The sequence below is a fragment of the Eutrigla gurnardus genome (genome assembly GCF_963514095.1).
Source record: "Eutrigla gurnardus genome assembly, chromosome: 15".
In the NCBI taxonomy this organism is placed as follows: domain Eukaryota; kingdom Metazoa; phylum Chordata; class Actinopteri; order Perciformes; family Triglidae; genus Eutrigla; species Eutrigla gurnardus.
Genome location: NC_139938.1, coordinates 11,577,462 through 11,600,954, shown reverse-complemented (window position 1 = coordinate 11,600,954; position 23,493 = coordinate 11,577,462). Strand labels below are relative to the sequence as shown.

At 41.0% G+C, this 23,493-nt stretch overlaps 2 protein-coding genes across 2 annotated transcripts; both read left to right on the top strand.

Annotated features, from left to right (window-relative positions):
• The first annotated feature begins 797 nt into the window (after positions 1–797).
• LOC311025307 (uncharacterized protein) lies at positions 798–10,887 on the top strand. Its single transcript, XM_084028158.1, has 20 exons — positions 798–910; positions 1,014–1,261; positions 1,340–1,488; positions 2,093–2,221; positions 2,816–2,977; positions 3,093–3,222; positions 3,325–3,458; positions 3,551–3,710; positions 3,804–3,907; positions 4,519–4,624; positions 6,083–6,236; positions 7,173–7,420; positions 7,549–7,697; positions 7,809–7,934; positions 8,306–8,467; positions 8,609–8,810; positions 9,207–9,337; positions 9,471–9,630; positions 9,726–9,829; positions 9,909–10,887. The coding sequence occupies exons 1-20, from the start codon at positions 812–814 to the stop codon at positions 10,010–10,012; spliced, it is 2,961 nt and encodes a 986-aa protein (XP_083884284.1). The 5' UTR covers positions 798–811; the 3' UTR covers positions 10,013–10,887.
• Positions 10,888–11,316: 429 nt separating this feature from the next.
• On the top strand, positions 11,317–21,644 carry cfap58 (cilia and flagella associated protein 58). The gene is made up of 18 exons (XM_084028581.1): positions 11,317–11,383; positions 12,604–12,831; positions 13,001–13,146; positions 13,235–13,385; positions 13,568–13,762; positions 14,789–14,926; positions 15,276–15,435; positions 16,431–16,513; positions 16,649–16,840; positions 16,992–17,153; positions 17,815–17,961; positions 18,182–18,322; positions 18,415–18,638; positions 19,293–19,401; positions 19,808–19,912; positions 20,712–20,831; positions 20,965–21,089; positions 21,242–21,644. Exons 1-18 carry the CDS (start codon positions 11,378–11,380, stop codon positions 21,351–21,353), a joined length of 2,544 nt encoding a protein of 847 aa, XP_083884707.1. The 5' UTR covers positions 11,317–11,377; the 3' UTR covers positions 21,354–21,644.
• Positions 21,645–23,493: the final 1,849 nt, after the last annotated feature.

The window sequence follows — 23,493 nt, the reverse complement described above, 5'->3', positions numbered from 1 at the left end:
CATGCAGTGCTCCTCCCAGTGTCCAGCGTTAGGAAACAGCAACCACAATGTAGTTTTCCACAAACAATAATACACAAATGTTACATAAATATATACATAAATACATATAAAAACTGATCATACATATATTTGATGAAGAAAATAATGTATTTGTTGGAAGGAAACCTCTCTGTCAATTGACAAACAATTTGGATGCATTACAGCAGAGATGACGATGTCACAGAACTCAGTGTTACAATAATGAAGGCAGAAACCTTTGAGATGAAACCATGAACCACATTGTTGCAGCTGTCTGGATGTTGTGATATGTGTCTAGAGTTGTTTAGCATGTGACATCTACAAGTACTCCATAAGCTGTCAGAAGGCCTGGACATGACGCAGCTTGTCTGTGCAACAGTAGCCTGAGGGTTAGAGTAGACAGTCTGTGATCAAAGACCTTTAAAAATTCACGACGGACTGCCTGAAAAATCTGACGAGAATATCAGAATAGAAACTCAAGCAACAGATAAAATGATCAGCAAACACAATACCTTGGGCAGCTCCTCCTGTTAAACTGCTCACTAACAATCACTTCTATCACTTGTTTTATTGAGCCACTTTGTGCCTGTTTGATATGAAAATCTGTTGTTTCTCTGTGGACATGCCATGCGTCATTGGGATTTATTTTCTTGGGTGAGCAATCAATGCTATGGAATACTTCCTCTGACTCAAGCAGGTAGTTGCTCAACACGCCCACTCCCCTACACGTCCACTCCTCAGCCTATATAACAACTGATTCAGCAGACACACAGGTCACATTCAACAAGGAAGCATGAGGTGTGGCAGTCTGTGCATGATACTGAGCCTGGCAGCCACAGTTTACTGTGTGCCTGCGCCACAAATAACTGTGCAGGATGAAGGTTTTGCAGAGGTAAGTATCTTTGCTATGTGTTGTTGTGTGCATTTTTAGTGAGTCAACAAATTCTGAGGCTCTAACCCACTGATAAATATTAAATTCTCACCTCTGTTTGCAGAGCTACTTGAAGAATTTCTTCAACCTAACAGAGGCCAAACGTCCGAGTATCAGAAGGGGGATCAGCCCGCTGAGCAGGAAGCTGACTGAGATGCAGAGATTCTTTGGTCTGGAGATCACTGGGACGCTGGATACTGACACCATGGCGATGATGAAGAAGCCTCGCTGTGGCGTTCCAGATGGCAACATCGCCCGTTTCTCCACGTTTGGAAGTAACCTCAAGTGGGAGAAGAACAGCCTGACCTACAGGTGACTGATCTGAAGAGAGGTACTGTGTGAGAGATGAATTGTATTGAGTCTAACTAATAATATCCTGAACTGTTACAGGATAGAGAACTACACACCTGACATGTCTGTGTCAGAGGTAGACGACTCCATAGACAGAGCGCTGCAGGTTTGGGCCAAAGTCACTCCTCTGAGATTCACAAGGATCTACAGTGGCACAGCTGACATCATGATCTCCTTTGGCCGTCGATGTGAGTACAGAATAACTTTCAGTGGTGGAAGAAGTACGCAGATACTTTACTTTAAGTAAATGTAGAAATACCAACATCTTAAAATGCTCCGTCACAAGTACAACTCTGTATTCTCAGTGAAAGGACAGATTTATTAGCAGCAAAATGTATTTAAAGTATGTAGGAAGGCTGACTATTATAGGATATTAAAATATATTACACTATAAGATATTTCCCACTGAAACAATGTGGGCTGTACAAGGTAGACTAACATTTAAATACAGTTAAGTACAAGTACAGCTTGTTGACAACTCTGATATAGTTACATATTTGAGTGGCATATCTTCACTACTGGCAACAGCTGCATGCCGTTGAGTATTGTATTTATCACATATTTAGCTGGTGGCATGCCGGTGCTTGCAGCAATCTTGAAGTTATCTTTAAGGTTGTCCACACAGAACCTTAAACACTAGTGTTTGTGTTGTGGGATATAATGCATTTCTGTCACCCAATTCAGATTCTTTGCTTTTTATAAAGATATAGTGCAGAAGACTGACTTCAGAAGTACATTTTGTCACACACATTCTAGTTTGACAAACCTGAGATGAGTATGTTCTTCTTCCAGCACATGGTGATTATTACCCCTTTGATGGCCCTGATGGTACTCTTGCCCATGCCTTCGCCCCCGCCCCTGGCATTGGAGGAGATGCACATTTTGATGAGGATGAGACCTTCACTTTCCGCTCAAACAGAGGTGAGTTTGTAATCTATGCACAGCATGGTGTCTCGTTTACCCAATTAATGTCTGTAAGTTTTGACGTGGTATAGTCATGGAAAGGAGTTGTAACCAGGCGACAACCGCCAAGTGAAAAGTGAAGCCAATGCAGTATCTATCTTCTGTATGGTGACGTATTTTCAGTAAAACAGGATGATATGTGGGACATAATGTTGGGAGGAATTGGATTTGCAGGTTAAAGAAATAAGCTCATGATCTTATTGAGCTATGTGATGCAAATGGTTGATGGATTGATGTCAGGATTTTAGAGTCAAATAGACCATACAGCAGGGGATGATTTAAGGTGGGGCTACCTTATGATTGACAGGTCGCTACCACAACGTTGTTCGGTCGGGAAGTTGCTGACCTAGAATGTCCTCTTCGCTTATACTTAGCTCCAGGGGCGGATCCCAAACAAAATTTGCGGTTTATGTGCCACCCCAATGTGAGCAATTGTCTCAGCCGAGCCACCACTATAAAAAAATTATGGTTCTGCTTAGCTCCAGCCTCTCTTATCACTCTGGTTCCAAATTGCTGAACTTAAGGCATGTACGTATGTTTTTTATGCTGCAGGCTATAACCTCTTCATGGTGGCTGCCCATGAGTTTGGCCACTCCCTGGGCTTGTCTCACTCTGATGATCCTGGTGCTCTCATGTACCCTGTGTACACATACCGAAACCCTGACACCTTTATTCTGCCCAGGGATGACGTCAACGGTATCCAGTCTCTCTACGGTCAGTACTAACTGGCTGGATCATCCACGCCTGTTTGCACTCGTTGCACTTGACCAAAATCTCTGATAATCTTTGATAACGTCATTGTTGAAATGAGGTTCCGATTTTCCTCCAGGTCCAAATTCTGATAAAGATCCCTTCGTAGTTAACCCTGAACCCCCCACCACCCCTGATGCCTGTGATTCTACCATGGTGTTGGATGCTGTCACTACACTACGCGGAGAGATGCTCTTCTTCAAGGACAGGTATCAGACTGACTGTACAGCAAAATGCTAAAACAACAGAATCCAAAGCCTATTAGGATTGTTTATGGTCTTGGTTATGCAAATTATCTTATGTGTTCCCAGCTTCTTCTGGCGGAGTTACCCTCAGAGCAACACACCTCAGCAAAGTGCCATCAAGAACTTCTGGCCCAATGCCCCCACCAACATCGATGCTGCTTATGAAAGCAGAAACTCAGACAGAGTCTTTCTCTTTAAAGGTATTTGTCTGCCTCATCTACCCAAGGCGCTTATATGACACCATTTCTGAATTTATCTCAGACAACTTTGTATTTCCCTTTCCTCTCTGCAGGTCGAAAAGTGTGGGCCTTCAGTGGCTATAATCTTGTTAGTGGCTATCCTAAAAAAATTTCCAGTTTTGGTTTTCCACGAGGTGTGAGGAAAATTGATGCGGCCCTCTATGACATGGAATCTGGCAAGACTTTGTTTTTTGTGGGCAGCAATTACTTCAGGTATACATCAGAGAAGCCGATATTTTTTCTTTTTCTTTCTTTTTCTTACATGTTTGCCTTCATTGAATCTAATTACTGTCTGTGTTTCCTCAGCTATGATGAGGCCAGAAAGACAATGGACCAGGGTTTCCCCAAGAGAGTGGGGCAGACTTTCTCTGGCCTGTCCGGCAAGGTGACTGCAGCTTTCCAATACAGAGGTGAGCAGCAGTAGCAATTTCTCTAAAAAAATGAATGAATCTGCCCAGATTGGCATAATATTTGGGGAAGTGTCATATTTAGCTTTCTTGCTGAAAGAAGGAAGATCGATACCACTTTCATTTCACATCTGTGAAATGAAACACAGAGACGGACTAAATGTGTCAAATTTAACAACTTAATGCTTCATCCACATACTCAACATTGCAGTGCAACATTAAGGTAGTTGAATTACCAAGCTAGCTAATTTACAGCTGGCTAGTTGGCTAACCAGCTAATTCTGTCATTCTTTAATGCTAGACTGGTGACAGAAAATGAGCTGAGCAGCAGGGTGGTGAATAGTGGTGGAGCTGAGTCTAACTGTCCCACAGCCTAACTCCTCCGTCTTTCACTCTCCAAATGTGTTGGCAACATAGCAAATAACAAATATCGCATATCCTTTTGTTTTAGTCAAACAACCACTTAAAAATGTTCTATGTCCATTCTACTCCCATTTCTCTGATATGCTATCAATGTTTCATCTTTTTCTGGGCAACAAAGGGTTTAAGCATATTTCCCAAAAAACTATTCAATGAACAAGCACAGAATCTAACCGTAAGCTTCTGTTGTGCAGGTTTTACTTACATCTACAGTGGACCCTACATGTTTGAGTACAACCTGAGGACCAGGAGGTTGTACCGTGTGCTGAGGAACAGCTACTTCCTGCGCTGCACCAACTTCTAGAGTTCACTTCAGTTAACTTATTACCGTAGGCAAGCGGAATGAGAGTGAATGTATACCTACAGTGTTAAAAATAGTATGTTTTAAGTTGTAATTATTCGCAAAATATTATATTTTAAATATTTGTATCAAATATATTCAGAGTTGTAGTATATAAATACAATTGTATAATATTTTATATATTGTCTTCATGTTTGTTATACGTACCTTTCAGCATTGATGTTGTGTAGGAAATCAGACGTCTAATCTGAGGGGCTACTGCTGTCAGGAAGGTCCTGATGCAGCCTCCTTGAGTGATGATAGCGATGAAACATCTTGAAGATGTCAAAAGTCATTTTGGCATTTGACCTATCACTACCAGTGCTACTGTTCTTTACATCTGTAATCTAATCATAGATGAGCTGGAAAGCTTTGGAAATAAATGCATTTCAATAATGTATTTAAAATATATGCAATTGGACAACATTAGCAGGAGTAATAAACATCTGGCAAATTAATGTAAATTAATTAATTAATAAAAAAGTTTTTTTATATTGAAACTGCACTGATAATTCTACTATTATATTGTGTGGTTGTGGCTCAGTGGGTGGAGCGGGTGTCATTTCACCACTTGGTGGACCCTCTGCTCCTCAACATGCTTTTTAATGCAAAGGTCAGATTTCAAGTATGTACCTGTTTATCATGATTTTAATAAAGGATTATTCACATGTATTTCACTTGGTCTGTCTGTCTGTCACATACACGATTCAAAAGGTTTTTGAGTGAAGCCTGAGGATTTTGAAAACAAGGAAATTTTCAGGACATTTGAAACATTGTTTGGGACCCGTTAGTGGCACATGGAGTGCTCTTTTAAAATAATATACAATTTAATGAAAAATATGTGCCCTTCTTAAACTAAGTTAGCTCTATAGTAAATCAAAAACTACGTAATACTCTAATTCAGTCTTTCCCATTATCTGTCCAGATCATTCTTAATAATGCTCAAATGCTACCACATATAATAGCAGTTTTTTTAAAAGGGTGACAATGAGTTTGGTGACATTGAGTTTGGTCCCCAAATCTTTATTAAGATTCCACACCAACTTGACACAAGTTAAAAGCAACTGAAAGGAATGAAACTCAGTGTTGTCAATGAAATTTAAAACTCGGGGAACATCCAGAGAACGATGCTCCTCTTGTATGAATCAAAACACTGTTACTACAATGGTTCATTTTGATCTCCTTCATGTCCATGCAGGCCCAAGCTGCCATGAAGCTGTTGCCCTCATCTTACCTCTCCTTCTTCTTCTGTTGTTCTCAATGGGCCTGTTCAGACACTTGCAGGAATGTTTTAATGCCCCATCATGCATCTCTCTGCTCTTTGCCTCGCACACAAAACACTGAAATTGTCTATTTCAGGAAACTACCAACTAGTGCAATCCAACTGTGAGCTGAGTGTGTGAGGCGATTTAGTAAAGGACACAGAGTTATTCCTTCTTCTCTGCAGCAGACAAAGAAGGAATCATGGAAGGGACACTGGCTGTTAAAACTGTGATGATGGTTGTGATTGTGGCACTCTGTGGAGCTGTGCCCGCCACTTCACCCAGCCAAGAAGAGCTCGCTAAAGCCCAGGTAAAAAGAAGTGTGCTCAAACTTCAAATATTGGACTTGTTTTTATTTCTACTGGCGATATTTGGGAAGGAAGCATAATTTCTCTGTGATTCTGTAAGATGAATACTCTTTGTTTCAAAATTGTTAAACAGTAAAGATAAACCCCAACAAATAGCATTGTTGCCTATAGAAACCAGGGTGCTAATAGACTTAAAATATCCCTAGCTTGTCGTTAATGTGGAAGTCAAAAATTGATAACACAACGACAATCACCATCATCATCACACAGTTAGAATGGACTGAATGGTCTCAGTTTAAAAGAGTTTGAAACAGATAGTCAACAAAAAAAACAAAATATAAACATTGTACAAGTTAGATTTAGGCAACAAAACAAGTTGGTTAGGTTTAAAAGGCTTAAAGTTACTACGAAATTGACTGAAAACACAATTAGGCAACAAAAATATTTGGTTATGTTCAGGTATAAACTATGGGACACTGTTATCGGTCTGAAACGTTATTTTGAGCAATCCACCACCCAGATTTCCTTGGCATGTGGACTTCTGCAGACTTGTTTGGAACCAATTTGTGATACGTCAAGAACGAACGTAATCCACGGTAAAACACTGAGCGTAACTCACAACATAGTCTTGTTGTGTGGAAAAGTAATTTTTAGAAGACCGGGCTGAGTTGGATTACATGCATACAGTGTTTTGAATCCAGGGCAGGAATGGTGTACGCCGTCACTAACAATGAATATGAGGAGGAAATTATACATTCTTTGACTATTTCAGAACTTATACCGACCATGAATAGTATTTAAAATAAAGTGATAATTTAAAGAATACTCATATACATATTTTCTCTCAAAATTCTGCAGTTGCTAAATGACTAGTCAGTCAGCTGAATTATATATGGTTTATCTGGACATGATTATTTATTCCTGTTTTCTTTGTCCAGGACTATCTGTCTCATTTTTTCTCCGATGTGGGTGTCAGCGCCCCCGACAGTGTCTACCGCAGCTCTCTAGATTCCTTTGACGACACTCTCAGAAAAATGCAGGAGTATTTTGGCCTGGAGGTGTCGGGGCAGTTGGACTCCAACACCCTGGAAGTGATGTCTCGGCCCCGTTGTGGTTTCACAGACGTGGCCAGTTATAGCCACTTTGACAGTCGACCAAAGTGGGACAAGCCTGTGGTCACATACAGGTCCAACACAACATCTTCATGTCATACCGCAGAGCACCATTCTCTGCAAGCACTAAATCCAAACATAAAGCACAATAAAACTCCTGCTAAGAAATGTGTACACCGTTTTTTATCACACACTGCTGCAGGGTCACTCGGTACACGCCAGACATGAGTCAAAGTGATGTGGATGCCACCTTAGCCAAGGCTCTGAAAGTCTACAGTGACGTCATTCCTCTGGATTTCAAGCACATCGACAGCGGCACCGCTGACATCATGATCATGTTCAAGGCTCGAGGTACCGCCAGTGCCTTTGGGAAAATATCTGAGCTAACTGTTAACTAACTGTTAACTAACTGTTAACTAACTGTTAATTAACTGTTAACTTTTATTCTCCTCTCAAAACCAGACCATGGAGACTTTGCCCCGTTCGATGGGGAGCATGGAGTCTTGGCCCACGCATTCTCCCCAGGAGATGGCAGCGGAGGTGACACCCATTTTGATGAAGATGAACACTGGACTCTGACCTCAGCAGGTGCTGACATCACAAAACATTGTTATTGTTAAAAATGCTGATACATTTCCTGCCCAGTCATTAGCAACAGAGAGCGTCAGACCCCGTTACAGCGATGAATGTAGCAACATTAGCAACTGGCTCAGGGATAAATTTAAAAAAACAACAACAACTCTGGCTATTCACGTGTTTGGGGAATAACATACAACACATTTTAAAGAAATAGGCCCACAGTGTGATCTGCGTAACATAATCTCAAAGGCATGAAGCTAAGCAGTTTCTGTGTGAGAGAATGAACACGATCACTACAGGTGGAATTGGCTGTATTGCAAGTCAGGGTCAACCCTGGCTGATTATATACCAATAGTGATTTTATGGATGTGTATTTGCAGGATCCAACCTGTTCTTGGTGGCAACCCATGAGTTTGGCCATGCACTGGGATTAGCCCACTCCCAGGTCCAGACAGCCCTGATGTATCCCACCTACCAGTATGTGAACACAGAGGGCTACGTACTACCAGATGACGACAGACAGGGAGTACAAGCTATCTATGGTGAGAGCCCAACTTATTCATACACTGATTTTTCAGTTTATGGGGGGTTTCATGTTTTAGAACAAGAAATGGAACACTTTCCATTAAAGCACTGACAACCACTCCGATCAGTATCATTTCTTTCTATTTTGCCTCTCAAAGGAGTCAGAGCAACATCTGCTCAACCGACGACTAAACCTGAACCAAATCCACACCCAACCAAAAAACCTGTTCCACAACCACAACCCAGACCAGAACCAGATCCTGAACCCACATCAGACACTCCTCCAGACAGGTGCAACCGGAACCTGATTTTTGATGCTGCAACCTTCATTCAGAATAGTCTTTACTTCTTCAAAGATGGGTGAGATATCTATGAACTTTCTCTTCAATTTCGTCATTTGAGTTTGACATTAAATATTAATATGAAGTATTAAATATTGAGGAAATCTATGGTGGGCAGGTGGGGAGGTGGATGGGTCCCAACAACACAGGACTTTCAACCACGAGGCCAGTTTTGGACATGATGCAAAATGTTTTTGTTTTTTTTGTTTTTTTTGCTAAACCTAACTAAGAGGTTTTGTTGCATAAACCTAACATTGGATTTGTAGAGTAATGTCATCCCGACTGACTGGAAGTAAATAAATGTTGTGCATGCACGAAGCCTACATCCTTTTAAAAGTTAAACTCATAGAATAGTTTTTATCATGCGTGTGAGATGCCTGTCAGCTTGTCATGGAATGTAATGTTTCTTTATCAGATATTTCTGGAAGAGGAGCAGCTCTTGGGACGGCATCAGTATGAAGAAAATAGAGTCTGTCTGGCCAGGAATCCGCAATGTCGATGCTGCTTATGAGTATAAGAAACACAACCCTGTGATTTTCTTTGAAGGTACAAATTTGACTTTAAAGGATGATAACCCACATTTTTATATACATATATATATGTATATAAATATATATATTTTTTTAAATAAAAACATGCATAATAAACATGAATATAACTCTGCCTTTTCATGTCACAGGGGATCATTACTGGGGGATCAGAGGAAACACCGTCCTACCCGGTTATCCCAAACCTATCAGCGACTTCGGCTTCCCTCCATCTGTCACCAAGATAGATGCTGCTGTTCATGTGTCATTCAGCAGCAGAACCCTGTTCTTTGTGAAGAACAGATACTGGAGGTGACTAAGCATAACCATAGGCTGAATCCCCATTCAGATAATGTGTCGGGAAAATTAGTTTATATGTTAATCAACACCTCCCCATGTTACTACAGCTACAATGAAAGGAGGGGCAGAATGGATGCTGGGTACCCAAAATCCATCCACAGAGAGCTCCGTGGGATTGGCTTCAGAGTGGATGCTGCTTTTGAGAACAGAGGTAGGTAACAGTCGAACTTTAGTCACGTATCACTTCCTGTTTGGGGGATAGATACCAATGATATATCCCCCCTTTTCAGGCCACCTGTACTTTTCACATGGACCGAGACAGAGAGAGTACCACTACCAACGGAGGAGAGTGATTCGCACGCTGTTTAACTACGCATGGATGGATTGCAACTAAAGAATGAAACACCCCATACACACACACACACACACACACACACACACACACACACACACACACACACACACACACACACACACGCACCTGTAAGCACACAATAATAATGTCATCACCACTAAATAATCCTGAGGAGCTTAAGGGAGCTTTTCTGTAGAAATCTGCAAGGGAGTACATTATTTCATAAAATATGAAATAACATAATAATCTTGTCATTTTCTCATTGACTTAAATATTGCCCACAGCAATATAATTACAATGCATTGTCTGGGACATGCATCAATTGAACATGATTCAATACATATTTAAATGTGGGAAACAACAAGAGTTGATTATTCTTCATGTGTGAGTTTGTCAATGAGGATTCATTAGAATAAGTGGAAGCCTGGTGTTTGTACCAAGCCTCAACCTTTGGTTCTGAAAAGTGAAGCCACGCTGAAGTGCCTTAAACAAGCATCCTCTCTGCTGACAGTCAGGGGGTGACTGCTCTGGTTGCAAAAAGAAGTCTGATTGCATGGAAGTCAATGAGAAAATGATCCTACTTCTCTCTTGATTTATAATCTTAGTAAACATGAGTTTATGGTCTCAACCTCTAGTTTCAAGTCTTCTTCAATCCAGCATGATGTTCATTTAGTATATTATGGTCCATTTAGAGTCAAACAGACCATAAAGCAGGGGATGCTTTAGGGCGGGGCTACTTGGTGATTGACAGGTTCCTATATGGGGCCTCTCAAATAAGTTACAGATTCAAGACAAATTCATTACAAGGTTCTGGTTTTCACAGCTTTAGGGTTTGTGTTGAGTGCTTAGACAATTTTCTGGTGTGTAGGCCTATATGACATTTTCCTAATAAAATGATATGATTATAATCTCTACCTGACTGCCAATTCATTAGCAAAGAAAACAACAAATGACATGTTTATTACATCATAATATTATGATGTAATAAATATTATTGACACATCTCATTGGAATGGAGTCAATTAACTGTTGATGATGTTAAATATATGTCTCCGTGCCAAGTAGCTGCACATGTGGGCGCCGGCATCAACATGTGAACTGTGCCGGTTTAAATGCTCACGTTATACTACACATTTTTAATAATGGAATGAATTAAATCATTTTCTCTGGTTATTCAATTTAGTTTGATAATCAACTGTACATTTTAACTTCCATAGTTACATAGTTCATGTTGTTATCATGTCTCACTGTGAGCTGTAATCTCACACCCAACGGACCAGAGGCGCCTTCTCACGCGAGATTTGCGGTTGCCCAGCAACCTCTGCCAACAGCTCGATTGTTTTAACAAATGTAACGCTAGGTGAGAGGATTCACCTGTTATATATTGGATTTTCAATTCTTACAATGGAGGTAAGTGCTCTCCCTCTTCCTCAAAATGTTAACAAGGCAACTCAACGTTGGTGTTGATGGAACATTCTTTTCTTTTAACATTATTTAACACGACGCTGGATAAAGCGTTAACAAGTTATCGTCAGCAAAGTACGCGTTTCATTAAGCTCATCTGACGTATTAGTGAAGTGTGAGCATGCGGCTACCGTTATTACGCTGGTGTGTGTATTAACTACAAGCTACTGTAGCGACCCTGAGGGGGTGAGACAGACTGACATCCTGGGGAGAGACGTGTCTGAGAGAGACAGCCTGAGAAGAGACGTGAGACAGCAACCAATTAGCTAACTAGCACGTTTCGGCTACTAGCCCTCTACGTGTTTTTGGGCACCGCTTAGACCGGTTAGAACCTCTACACTACGGTAATAAAACGCTTTTTTTGTGATTTTCATTTTTTCCCAACTTTATTTATACAATGAAAGTCACATCGGGAACAGCAACAGTTGGAGGCAGTGCATTGGACACAATACAGAGAAGAGCAAAGCAAACAAAATCAAATTACACAAGGTTCTGGTTTTCACAGCTTTAGGGTTTGTGTAGTTTAGATTCCAGGTAGGATTTACAGAGAGACATGAAGACAGGCAGGTTTGGTTTCTGATTAGACAATACTGTGTTTCTATGTTCCTAATAAAAATAATTGGATTAATAATATTTATCTTCTTGATAGGCAATTAATTAGCAAAAAGACCAAATCAAATCAATTCTTAGTTTGCGTTGAGTATCTCATTTTCTGTTTAAACAAAGGTGAATGTCATAACAACACATTGGACTTAAAGTATAGTCTCAAAAATGATGACATGTTGTTTCAATTTTGCACCCCCTGAACTGTCATGATGAACGCTGTCTGCTATCATGACGTGATGCAAGCAACCGGTATCATATGTATTATCATATATTGTAGCCTACATAACCTATACCTTTATTTATTGTTTATTATATCGAAGCAAGGCTCGTTTTACAGTCAAGGTATGTTTGAATATGAAATGGAAATCTATCATTGCGCTTTTTTGCATTTTCTTGTATTTTTGTTAACAGTTCTTTTATTGTTATTATTGCTATTATTATCATTTATTGCACAAATTGCTGTTATACAATCAAACATCTGGCCTAAGGCACCGACATTGCCAGGGCCTTGCTTTCTCACAGCCTGTCACTTGTAGCATGTGGCTCTGCTGTATTTCCAGGAGACAACACCAGCAGGAGAGGACATGTTTGAGTCCTTGGACATGGACACGGTCCGGGTGGAGTACGAGAAGCTCATCGATGCACTGAAGAAATCCCAAGAGAATGAAAAGAGGCTGATGTCCAAATGCAGGGAGCTGAATGCAGAAGTTGTGTCCACCTCAACTAAAGTCGCCGCTGCCCTGAAACTTACCCAGGAAGATGAGACAACAATTACTTCACTAAAGAGGGTATATTACCAGAACACCATTTATTAGTTCCTTTATTAATAAAATGAAGGAATGCAAATGATTGGAGTTATGTGGTGTTTGGTATAGAACGTTGTATTAGTATTATATAATCTGAGATTCTATTAACTCAACAAAGTTTTGCTAAGGTGTTGCATTGCTTACTCTGTAGGAGCTGGATAAAGCTTGGAAAATGCTTGATGGTGCTCATGATAAAGAGAAGACGGACAAAGAGACCATCAGGAATTTAAAAGGAGAAGTCGCCAACCTGATGAAAATGGCTGAACAAACTGGCTCCTGTAATGTCCAAGAGCATACGTGAGCCAATCGTCCCCCCCGTGCTCTGCATCATTTATTATGTGGATACTGTAGGGATGGAACCAACTGTAATCTGTTTTTTTTTTAGTGATCTACTCAAATTAACTGAGGAGTTGACTAAGGAGAGGGATGGACTGCTGACATCCGTGGAGGGTCTGAGAGAAAAACTAAACAAGGCGACCGCAACCCAGCAGGAGCTAGAGGCCCAGCGAGATAGTGCCTCAGAGAATATTTCTCAGGTATATAAGTGGAAAATTCTTATAGCCAGTAAAGACTTTTTACTGTATTTCTGATTATGTCACATTTTGAAAACAGTGGTGGGAATTTCTGTGACTCGGGATGTGGATGCTCACAAATAATAGGATGAAAATACATTGAGCTCTGATGCCAAGTTGTTGCTGCTCTGCGTGTCTACATCCAGCTCCAGCAGGAGCTCCAGGTACAACAGAATGAGATTTCACGGGAGATGAGGTTGAAGGAGAAGCTGGATAAGGAGGCGAAGCAGCTGCACGTCGACATGGAGGCCAAGATGGGGGAAATAAAAACTCTGAATCTGCAAGGCCAAAGGGCCAAAGAGGAGCAGCAGAGACTGGAGCAGCAGCTGAAGGAACTGAAGGTGAGCACTGGAGTCTACTGTTCAGGAGGCCAGCTGCTATAATATCAATATTCAGTCTGAGATCTGGTGAATATAAAGGCCATCGCAAATGACTCACATTATTTTCTTACTCGTTTAACCATTTAACAACCTCTGGAGTTTTAACAACTTGGGGAAGAACCTTCCCATCCTTCCCTGCAGGATGGATAACCACTAAGTGCTTTACACACCAGGGTCACAACAAAGAAACAACGTGAATATGAAATACTAATATTACTCATAAAAAAAAGGAATGATTTCAGCACTTTGTTCAATAAAAGGTTGAATAAATTATTGCAGGTAGAGGAGCAATTAGCAAGCTCCTATTGACCCAGAGCAGTCTGTCTGAGCTAAACTGTTGTATTTTCTAAGTTACTATAATATATTTGATTCAGTTTCTCTTCACAGAAATGCTGAATTTGGGTTCTATCTGGTAAACATTTACGCAGTCTTTGTCTCAGGCTTTTATTGTGAAAGGTAAAACGGAAGGAACGTTTCTTCTCTGTGCTGACATTGTCAAAGTCGAAAAAGTAAGTAACGTTTGCTGTCTTGGTTCAGAGTACGGAGGCTCTGGTGTTTTACACTCTAGTTTATATTCCAACGGAAAATATGTAAAATCATTCCACCCACTGGAGGGTGTCTCATGTTTAATGTGTCTACAGGGCTCCTTCATATCTGAGTCTCAACTCACTATTTCTCACTCTACCATAACAACAAGTTAGTCAGCTTTTTACTTCACCCATGTGACGACATTGATGATGATTGATAATGGAAACTTTCCCCCATCAACTTATTGTGAGTGTTTTTTATCCAATCCGTGATAAAAGCCTATATTGTCCCATTCCTAGAGTCCACACGATGCGCTTTGAGCTCCAGCCGACTTTTATTGACGTTGATTTGAAATGATCACACACACACACACACACACACACACACACACACACACCTTGACATTCATAATGAACATAATTTCTTCCCCTACCTCACTCCCTTCCCTGACTGTGCCAGGTGTCACATGAGCGATCTACCAGGGAGTTGGAGCAGATGCAAATAAAGAACAGCAAGCTGCTGCAGGAGTGTGAGCAGCTCTCTTCAGTCAAAGAACATCTCTCCTTGGCAAATCAACAGAACACAAATGAGCTCAAGGTACACGTTGGTCCACACACACACACACACACACACACACACACACACACACACACACACACACACACACACACACACACACCTGAGACACACCTCTGCCTCTTAGTTACATGTGTATATATAATAAGGGGCATATATATATACTCATTGATCTTGCCTTGTTAGGCCTTATACTGTAGATAGCTGACGTTTGCCACACCTTATTTAACATACAACAACAGCGTATTTAAGAGTTTCAGCTGTGCAGACATTACTTGTGGTACCTTCCGTGTTTTAAATGGAAGTCATGGGACTAACATTGCTACTTCTGTGTAATGCTTCACACAACTCCTCCTCTCCCACCTGTCAGATGAGAGAGGAGGAGGTGACTCAGATGCGGCAGGAGATTGCCAAACAAACAAAGATGAGAGAAGTCATCCAGAAGATGTTCCACCAGCTGGAGGATCAGAAAGCTGACGTGGATGTGCAGAGGGAGACACTGAAAGCTCAGATCGCTGGTCTGGAGAAAGGTACAGGAGCTTGGCATGCTTTATCATACACACATGAACCGTCATCCTCTCTAAAGTCGTTCTCTGCCTGGCTTGTTCCCTGGCTGTGAGCTCATCAGTCACAATCTAGATCCATATAAATGTATGTGGCATGTACATGCACCAATGCATTTCTATGTAAATGTGCATGCACAAGGCCCTGCATTTGCAGTACAATATGAAACAATATATTACATATTATTGCCAAAAAACATTGATACAAGTATAAGCATGTGTGCATATATTTTTATACGGTTTTGAAGCCTTGAGTCTGGCATTTAAGCCGTCGCCATCTTGGATATTGGCTGTTGCCATCTTTTATTTTTATAACGGAAGTGACCATATTTGGACTGCGGGGGAGAGGTGGGTGGATCTGACTAACACAAACAGCAGAACGGCACCCCGAGCAGCAACCTTGCTGGATCTGGATCCATCTGGATTCTGGTGTGAAGCCGTCAACTTTACAGCTAATTGTAAAGTCATCTTTGTAGCTAATTGGTATTGCAATTGCATCGGTACCGATGCCATGGTAGCAACTCGTCAATCACCAGGTAAGCCCCGCCCTAAAGCATCCCCTGCTTTCTGGTCTGTTTGACTCTAAATGGACCATCATTTATTAAATGAACATCATGCTGGATTGAAGAAGACTTGAAACTAGAGATTGAGATCATAAACTCATGTTTACAATGTTTACTGAGATAATAAATCAAGTCAGAAGTAGGGGCATATTCTCATAGACTTCCGCTCCCCCTGATGGCCAGTAGAGAGAATGCAATTTTTAAAGCACTTCAGTGTGGCTTCAACTTTCAGAAGCGCAGGTTGCTGCCTGGTCCTGGCATGATCGGAAAACAACAGTTGAATTGACAAGACAAATGTAACCATAGCCAAAATAGCACATGAAAGAGAACTACTTCATATGAAAATATGCAAGACTTTGACCATCAATACACACTGTCCCCATTTTTCTCTCCCCATAGATCTTGAATCTTCCCAAAAGCAAGTTGAAACTGACAAGAAAGCCATAGACGAACTGATCCGAGAGAGAGACATCTTAAATAAGGTATGTGTGCAAACAGGTATACGTGATGTATATATGGACAGTGGAGAACAGCAGTCACCCACAGGGTATTTATCCTGCTATTTACAGATTTCATCATAATTTACGAATGCTCCTGCCTATGTGTGCATTTAATAGAACATGATCAAAGCTGCAGTGTCAGCGGAGAAACAGCAGAGCCTTGTGAAGCTCCTCGAGCAGGACAAGAAGACGTTGGAACATGAGCTCAACGGCTTCCGCCAGGAGGCCCAGAAGCAGCGCAAGATGATCCAACAGCTGGAGAAAGAACGGGACCGATACATCAACGAGACCAGCAACCTCATGCAGAAGGCAAGTTATGGATAACAGCTAGCTCATTGTGTTTCATTATTTGAGTTGATTTTAATATTACACAATGATTTGAAGCTATTTGTCATCAGAATGTTGGGGGACATGTCTTCAAGCTTGACATGGCGGAGGATAACTTTTCTTTGCTGCACAGATGCAACAAAAAGTTAATGATGTTGAAGTCAGAGAGATGGAGATATTTGACTGCAAGAAGAAGGTCGCTGAGGCAGAGTCCAAGCTCAAACTTCAAGAGAACCTGTTGGAGTCCGTTGTGTCTGAGAGGAACCTCAACAGCAAAAACGTCATCGAGGCTCAGGTATGAAAGCACAGCTGGTACAGGATGTAGAGCAGGCCGTCCACTTATTAGAGGGTTGGAGGTTCAGTACTGCCTCTGTCCTCGTGTCCAAGTTTACATTTCACCACAAGGTAGCTACCGATGTACAGTCTATTCTTGTAAACCTCAGACATGTCAGGAGAGAATTTCTTCAAATTTGGCCACCAAATTTGGCCACCAAATTTGGTGGTCAAAGGTCACTGTGACCTCAAAAAATATTTTTTGGCCATAACACATTATGACAATTTCACATGAATGTATAAAAGGATAAAATTACAAACTGATGCCACTTTGGACATAAATGAATGTGAACTGCAACTTGAGTGCTTGGTCGAGGCATACAACCACACAATCTAGTTTTATGTATTCATGTAGTTCCTTCAAATCAGTTAAATGTTATTTATAGTGTCATATCACAAACATTCACCAGGCTAGTACACGCTTGTGTTTATATTCTGTATATGCTGGTGTGAAAGGGGGCTAAATATTCTCACAGTGTTGGGTGACAGGTAAGGTACTTTCCCACAACTTCTATTCACTTTTTGACCAATTACTGCACTTCTTTGCTCTATATGTATATAAGATATTGTTGCATATAACCCTCTTTCATTCCTTTCCTCTACTGCCTGACTCTCGGCTTCAGGAAGAAATTGCAGAGATGAAGAGGAAGATGAAGACCATGACCAACCAGGTGACCCGGCTGAGAGATGAGATCGTTGGGAAGGAGCTTGCCCTTTCCAAGGATCAGCATGAACACAAGCGTTTGGAGAAGGATAATGAGATCCTCAAGGTATTCCAGGCTGCCTCATCCGTTCATAGTGGAGTGTAGTTTTAAATTCCTCATCATCATTTGGACAAAAGCTACATAAATACATGTTTATGTCAAATTTTCCCCCATGTATGACTACTAAGTATATTTGTTGAAGGTTGCCTTGTCAACCATTCCTGGGAACCATTGAGCCACTCAAGCCAAAGATCACTCTTTTTTTTTTTGCTTCCTCCTCCAACAGGGGGAGCTGCAGTCGATGAAAGTCCAACTGGAAGAAACAAAGCAGCGTGTTGACAGTCAGAAAGCAGAACAGCAAAAACTGCAGAAGATTATAGCAGACGCTGATGCTGAGCAGGTCCAACAGAAGAAACAACTGGAACAGGTAAAGACAGACAAGGAGGTAGACACAAAGAAATAGGGACATAAAATGACATGCCGAGTATCTGATTATTCGTTGGCTAAATTTCTCTCAAGGTGATCAGAGAACGAGACAGCCTGGGCAAACAGCTGCTACAACGCAACCATGAGAGTGCACTCCTGTATGAGAAGATCAGGATCCAGCAGTCGATCCTGAGCAAGGGGGACTTCCACTACAACCAACGGATGGAAGACATCAGCCTGCTCAAACTGGAGATCCAGAGGCTCCGGCGCAAGAAGAGCATCCTGGACAGGACTCTACCCAACACAGAGGACCTGAGGTAAAAGAGAGAGGAGGGCAGAGTAAAGAAAACATGAAGTGGAGGAGTTTGAACAAAGACAGTCAGCATTGAGTTGATTGAAGTGAATAATTTGGAGAGAAGGAGGACAGGATGGAGAAACAATGAGTGGTGACAAAGTGCAAGGTTTAGAGTACGAAAGACAACACAAAATGTAGAGATCCAGATCAGAGGTATACGACTTCCTTTGAACCACAAGCTTCCAAAACCTTAGTAAACTCTTTTCTGTTAAAACTTTCCATTGAAGAACTATTCCATAGTAAAACTAAAACTTGTTATCGCTTCCTTATGTCTGTTTTTAAGCCTCCACACCGGGGACAGCAGCTGATTTATGTTTTCAGATTGTCTGTCCGTTCACTCCATATGGGTGAACATGAATATCTAAGGAACACATTGAGCACATTTTTGTTCAGATTTACCAAAAACATCCTTATATCTCAAGAACTCATATGCTAATTTGTGAGAATGTCGCACAAATGTCTAACAGGATAAAATGATGGCAATAATGGTTCTACCTATCTGCCTAACCATGCCTTCAGTGAACTACATTATGGGACAAATTCTAACAGTCTTACTTGTTTAGATAATGTTGTCTGTGAGAACTGTGTGAAATACCCTTGAGTTGCTGTGTCGCAGGCGAGAGCTGTTCCACCTGCAGAGGGAGCTGCGCAGAGAGAGAACCAGGAACAGCGTCCTCGAGGAACAGCTGAAGCCCATAAATATCCACCGATGGAGGCGACTGGAGGTGTAGTGCAAGTTTACGAGTGTCTGCGTGAATTAGGTTGAAGCTGTTACAACACAGGCCTCGATCTACTCTGATGGCACCATCTGGTTCTGAAAAGGGAAGCCAAAACTGAAGTGCCTTAAACTTGCATTCTCTCTGCTGGCCATCAGGGGGTGACTCCTCTGGATGTAAATAGAAGTCTGATTGCATGGAAATCGATGAGAAAATGACCCTCATTCTCACGTGATTTATTATCTCAGAAAACGTTGTAAACATGAGTTTATCTCAATATCGCAATCTCTAGTTTCAAGTCTTCTTCTATACAGCATGATGTTGAACGTTGAACGCTGCCATCGCTAACGTCACTATTTAATCTCATCATTCAAATCGGGCCATTGACATTTGGTAAATAACTCTCCCCCTGCAGGGTAGTGACCCGGGCAAATACGAACTCATCCAGAAGATTCAGGCCTTACAAAAAAGGCTGATCACCAAAACACAAGATCTTGAGGAACAGGAACTTCTGCTACAGGTAAACACCACACACACACACACACACACACACACACACTGAGGAAGCAATGGCACTGAAAAAGGAGCTGGTTTGAAAACCATTCCTGTGTAACTGTGTTCAAATGTGGAAATAATTATTTCATCAACTGCTTGGATGCTAACACTGAGATGCGATAGCTATAGGCTGACCCCTTTGTCCAACAATAATAATTTAGAGATTGTCATCATCCATCTATTTAGCTGAAATGATTTAAAAAAAAAAAAGTTTTAAGAAATCTTAAATACGACGTAAAAATTAAACACCAATGGGTAACATGTTTGTATTGCCTTGTCATTTCAAGTGTAGATTACAAAAAGGAATGTTATCTCTTATACATTGGTAGAGAGATCTTAAACAGGGGGTCCTTGACCCCTAGGGGCTCCGCAGAGTTACTACAGGGTTCCCTTATTCTTCCAAAAGTAAAAAAAAATACACATTAACATGTATACAGCTATGCCAATATAGGATTAAATCATGTTCTATAAATATATCTATCAACATTATTTTGGCATGGCATACATACATAATTGCAGTACTTTTATACATGGCACTATAGGTCAATAATAATGTGTAGTGCAACTCATTATTATTGGCCCGGTTTAAGCAGCAACACAATTTCATACGATATGTAATAGGGGGTCCCTCCACCGTGTCACTATCTGCCAAGGGGTCCTTTGCTTTGGTAGCATCAAGAATGCCATATCCCACCTAGTAACACTGATTAACACTCACTCTGTTGCATCTGTTGAATCATCCTTCCATCTATTTCCCCATCAAGGAAAAGGAGAAGCTGTATGTGGAGCTGAAGCACATCCTGGCCCGACAGCCAGGTCCAGAGGCCGCTGAGCAGCTCCAGCAGTGCCAGTGGCTCATCAGAGAGAGAACCAAAAAGCTTAAGGTTGTCATTCATTCTTATTCATATATGTGTATATATTTATATTACAACAGGTGCAGCAACTGATTTCAGGTAAAACATGGTACTTGTTTGCGTTTCTATAAGGATATTACTGATTTTTACTGTGATTCCACAGGCGTTGATAGGAGAGCTGAGAATGCTCGACTCAAAGATGAATGAGTACAAAAGTGAGAATCAGAGATTAGTTAACGAGCTAGCAAACATTAAGAAGAAGTACCTGAGCCAGAAAAAACTCCACAGGTGAGGTTTATCTTTGTTTTACATCTTTGCAATCTTAGCCAGACATTTTAACATTGTATTATTGATTTGTACGATATGCACAATGCATTTAATGTGATTTAGTGATGTTGTATTCGCTCTCTGATGTCATGGAGCTCTATTTGTCTCTTCAGCCAGCAGAGGACCACGACCACAGTGGAGCATCTGGAAGTTCTGCCTCAGCTGAGCAGCAATCCTCAGTTCACTGGAGGAGGCTTTGGGGTCGACAACCCTGTGAGAAGATGATGGTCTTCATGTGAGGGAATCGTTTAAGCCATCTTTTTCAGAATTTGAAATGAAAAAAATAAAATCAGCAAGTTAAATGTTTCACCTTTAACCATCATTACCTCTGAGAAAGACTTTCTTAATGTAGATATTATATTTGGCAGAGAGGAAGAAAGGAAATGGCTTCCGTCCTTCAGTCTCTACTAAATCATCTAGTTGTTTCTAGTTTTGGGTGAATTCACACGTAAAGGTCTAGTTCATGCACCGAACCAGAGGATGATCTATTGTTTCAGTTTCCCAGCTGGTCTGGTTTGCCTTCACAAAGGTCCAGAGCTACATCGTCAACAATATTGTGGACGATGTAGATCTCTATATAGTCACATGTCAATAGTTCGATAGTAGTTTGCTAATGACCCATGTTTCATGTCTGTGAAGGTTCTCAGTCATCCAGGTCCTGGTGATCTTTGAAAGCTTTAGACAACTGGACTTGCTTCAGGTTCCTGGAGATGTTTCTCGTCTCATCCAAGAGGCTTCTTCAGGTCTAACTGACTGGTGGGGAGTTTAGGTATTTCACATCCAGAAGTTAAAGGACCATACCAGTCTAATTCTGATTTATCTCCATTAGCAGAGATGTTCTATCTAACACTGCGGACACTGTTATCAGTGTCTGCAGTGTTTATTTTAGTCAGCCTCCCTGTTTTGACCTCCGTTCTTTACGATTCATGTTGAAACGGTGTAAAAACACTATGTGACTGTTAAGGCTCTGGGTTTAGGTAATTCAACCTTGTGAAAATCACTGCATTGTTTATTTGATCTAAAAGTACTGTATTACTTTAATAAAAGATATTACCGTTTTCATATTGATATCAAATCACGTCTGTGTCCAAAGCTAGAAGCAGGTTCTGGGTACGTTAGTGGCCCGGGTGGAGCTAGCGGCTAATATCAAGCTCAACAAAGTCTCATTCCGGCGTACGCCGATCTCAATATCAAGCACACTCTCAGCACATGGATCACATGTTCCCTTGGCTGCATCCTATTGGTCAACATTTCTCTGGCTGGCTCTGATTAGACCAGCAACAGTGAGATAAACTGGTACTGGATACTGGTCAGAGAACAACTTCCCAACATGTCCCAGTATGAATATGAGAAGTTGAAAATCATTCATTGATGGAGCGACTGTTGAGCCGTATCAGTACGAGCCTGAAAGTCACCCAAGCTTTCAGCCAATCGTTTACCTTCTTTATACGTTGGTTCCGCCCTAGAAAAATTAGAATAAACACTGTAAAGCCTAAAAACACAACTTAATAAAAGAAGTAAGTTACATTTGTGACTAATTCCAATTAATTTATCCAAACTCAAAAATAATTGTTGAAGTTATAACTCCGTTATTTTCAGTGTGATTAAATCAATGGAGAATTCCAGTTTGTTGCATTGACTTATTTTCTTTATGTTTTATAATTACAGTTGTTATAATTACAAAAAAAAGGGTGGTTTAGGATCTGATTTAATTTCAGTCAGTAACAGTCAGATGTACTAGGAAACTGTTTGTCATTCAAATCATTCCTTTGTTTGAATTTATGGCAATAAAACATTATTATCTAAGTTACGATTGAGACATCACTACTGACTCTGTTCACCTGGCCTACCCCCCAACTAATCAGCCCCTCAGTATCAGTCCATTCTCTCAGCTCTTTGCCGGGTTGTCTCGTGTGTTTACCTGTAGCTCAGCATTCTGTATTTGGAGTCTGATCGTCCCTGTTAGGACTCTTTTGCCTGCCGCTACAGGACTTGTTTGCTTTGTTGATTTGACATCCGCTTATCAATCCAACACTCACTGCATCTGAACCGTTTTTCTGTTTGTTTTGAGAAAAGTGTCCTCTATTATTGAGGTGCATGTCAAAGTCCTATTGGAAGGGACATGGAGATCAACTGTGGTTCAAGAGTCAGTGCTTTATTGTCTCTGTCACATCTGATGATAATACAAATTTTACATTTGTTATTTAAAAATATGTTGTACAGCAATATACAGTATATATGCTGTGCAGGGGATTGTGGGTCAGAATAGCCAGAAAAGCATACTGGCTTGCATCGTGCAAAATGCGACCGGATGCAGTAGGAAATCCTGGTTTTTCCATATAGTATGGTAGTATGAGTATTGGAA

Excerpts from the sequence above, each read along its gene's own strand:
- LOC311025307 (XM_084028158.1), top strand. The coding sequence starts at position 812 with ATGAGGTGTGGCAGTCTGTGCATGATACTGAGCCTGGCAGCCACAGTT. Across the intron at positions 9,338-9,470 it reads CCCTGTGATTTTCTTTGAAG|GGGATCATTACTGGGGGATC; the intron begins GTACAAATTTGA and ends TTCATGTCACAG. Across the intron at positions 9,830-9,908 it reads TGCTGCTTTTGAGAACAGAG|GCCACCTGTACTTTTCACAT; the intron begins GTAGGTAACAGT and ends CCCCCTTTTCAG.
- cfap58 (XM_084028581.1), top strand. Across the intron at positions 12,832-13,000 it reads CAATTACTTCACTAAAGAGG|GAGCTGGATAAAGCTTGGAA; the intron begins GTATATTACCAG and ends CTTACTCTGTAG. Across the intron at positions 14,927-15,275 it reads AGAACACAAATGAGCTCAAG|ATGAGAGAGGAGGAGGTGAC; the intron begins GTACACGTTGGT and ends CCCACCTGTCAG.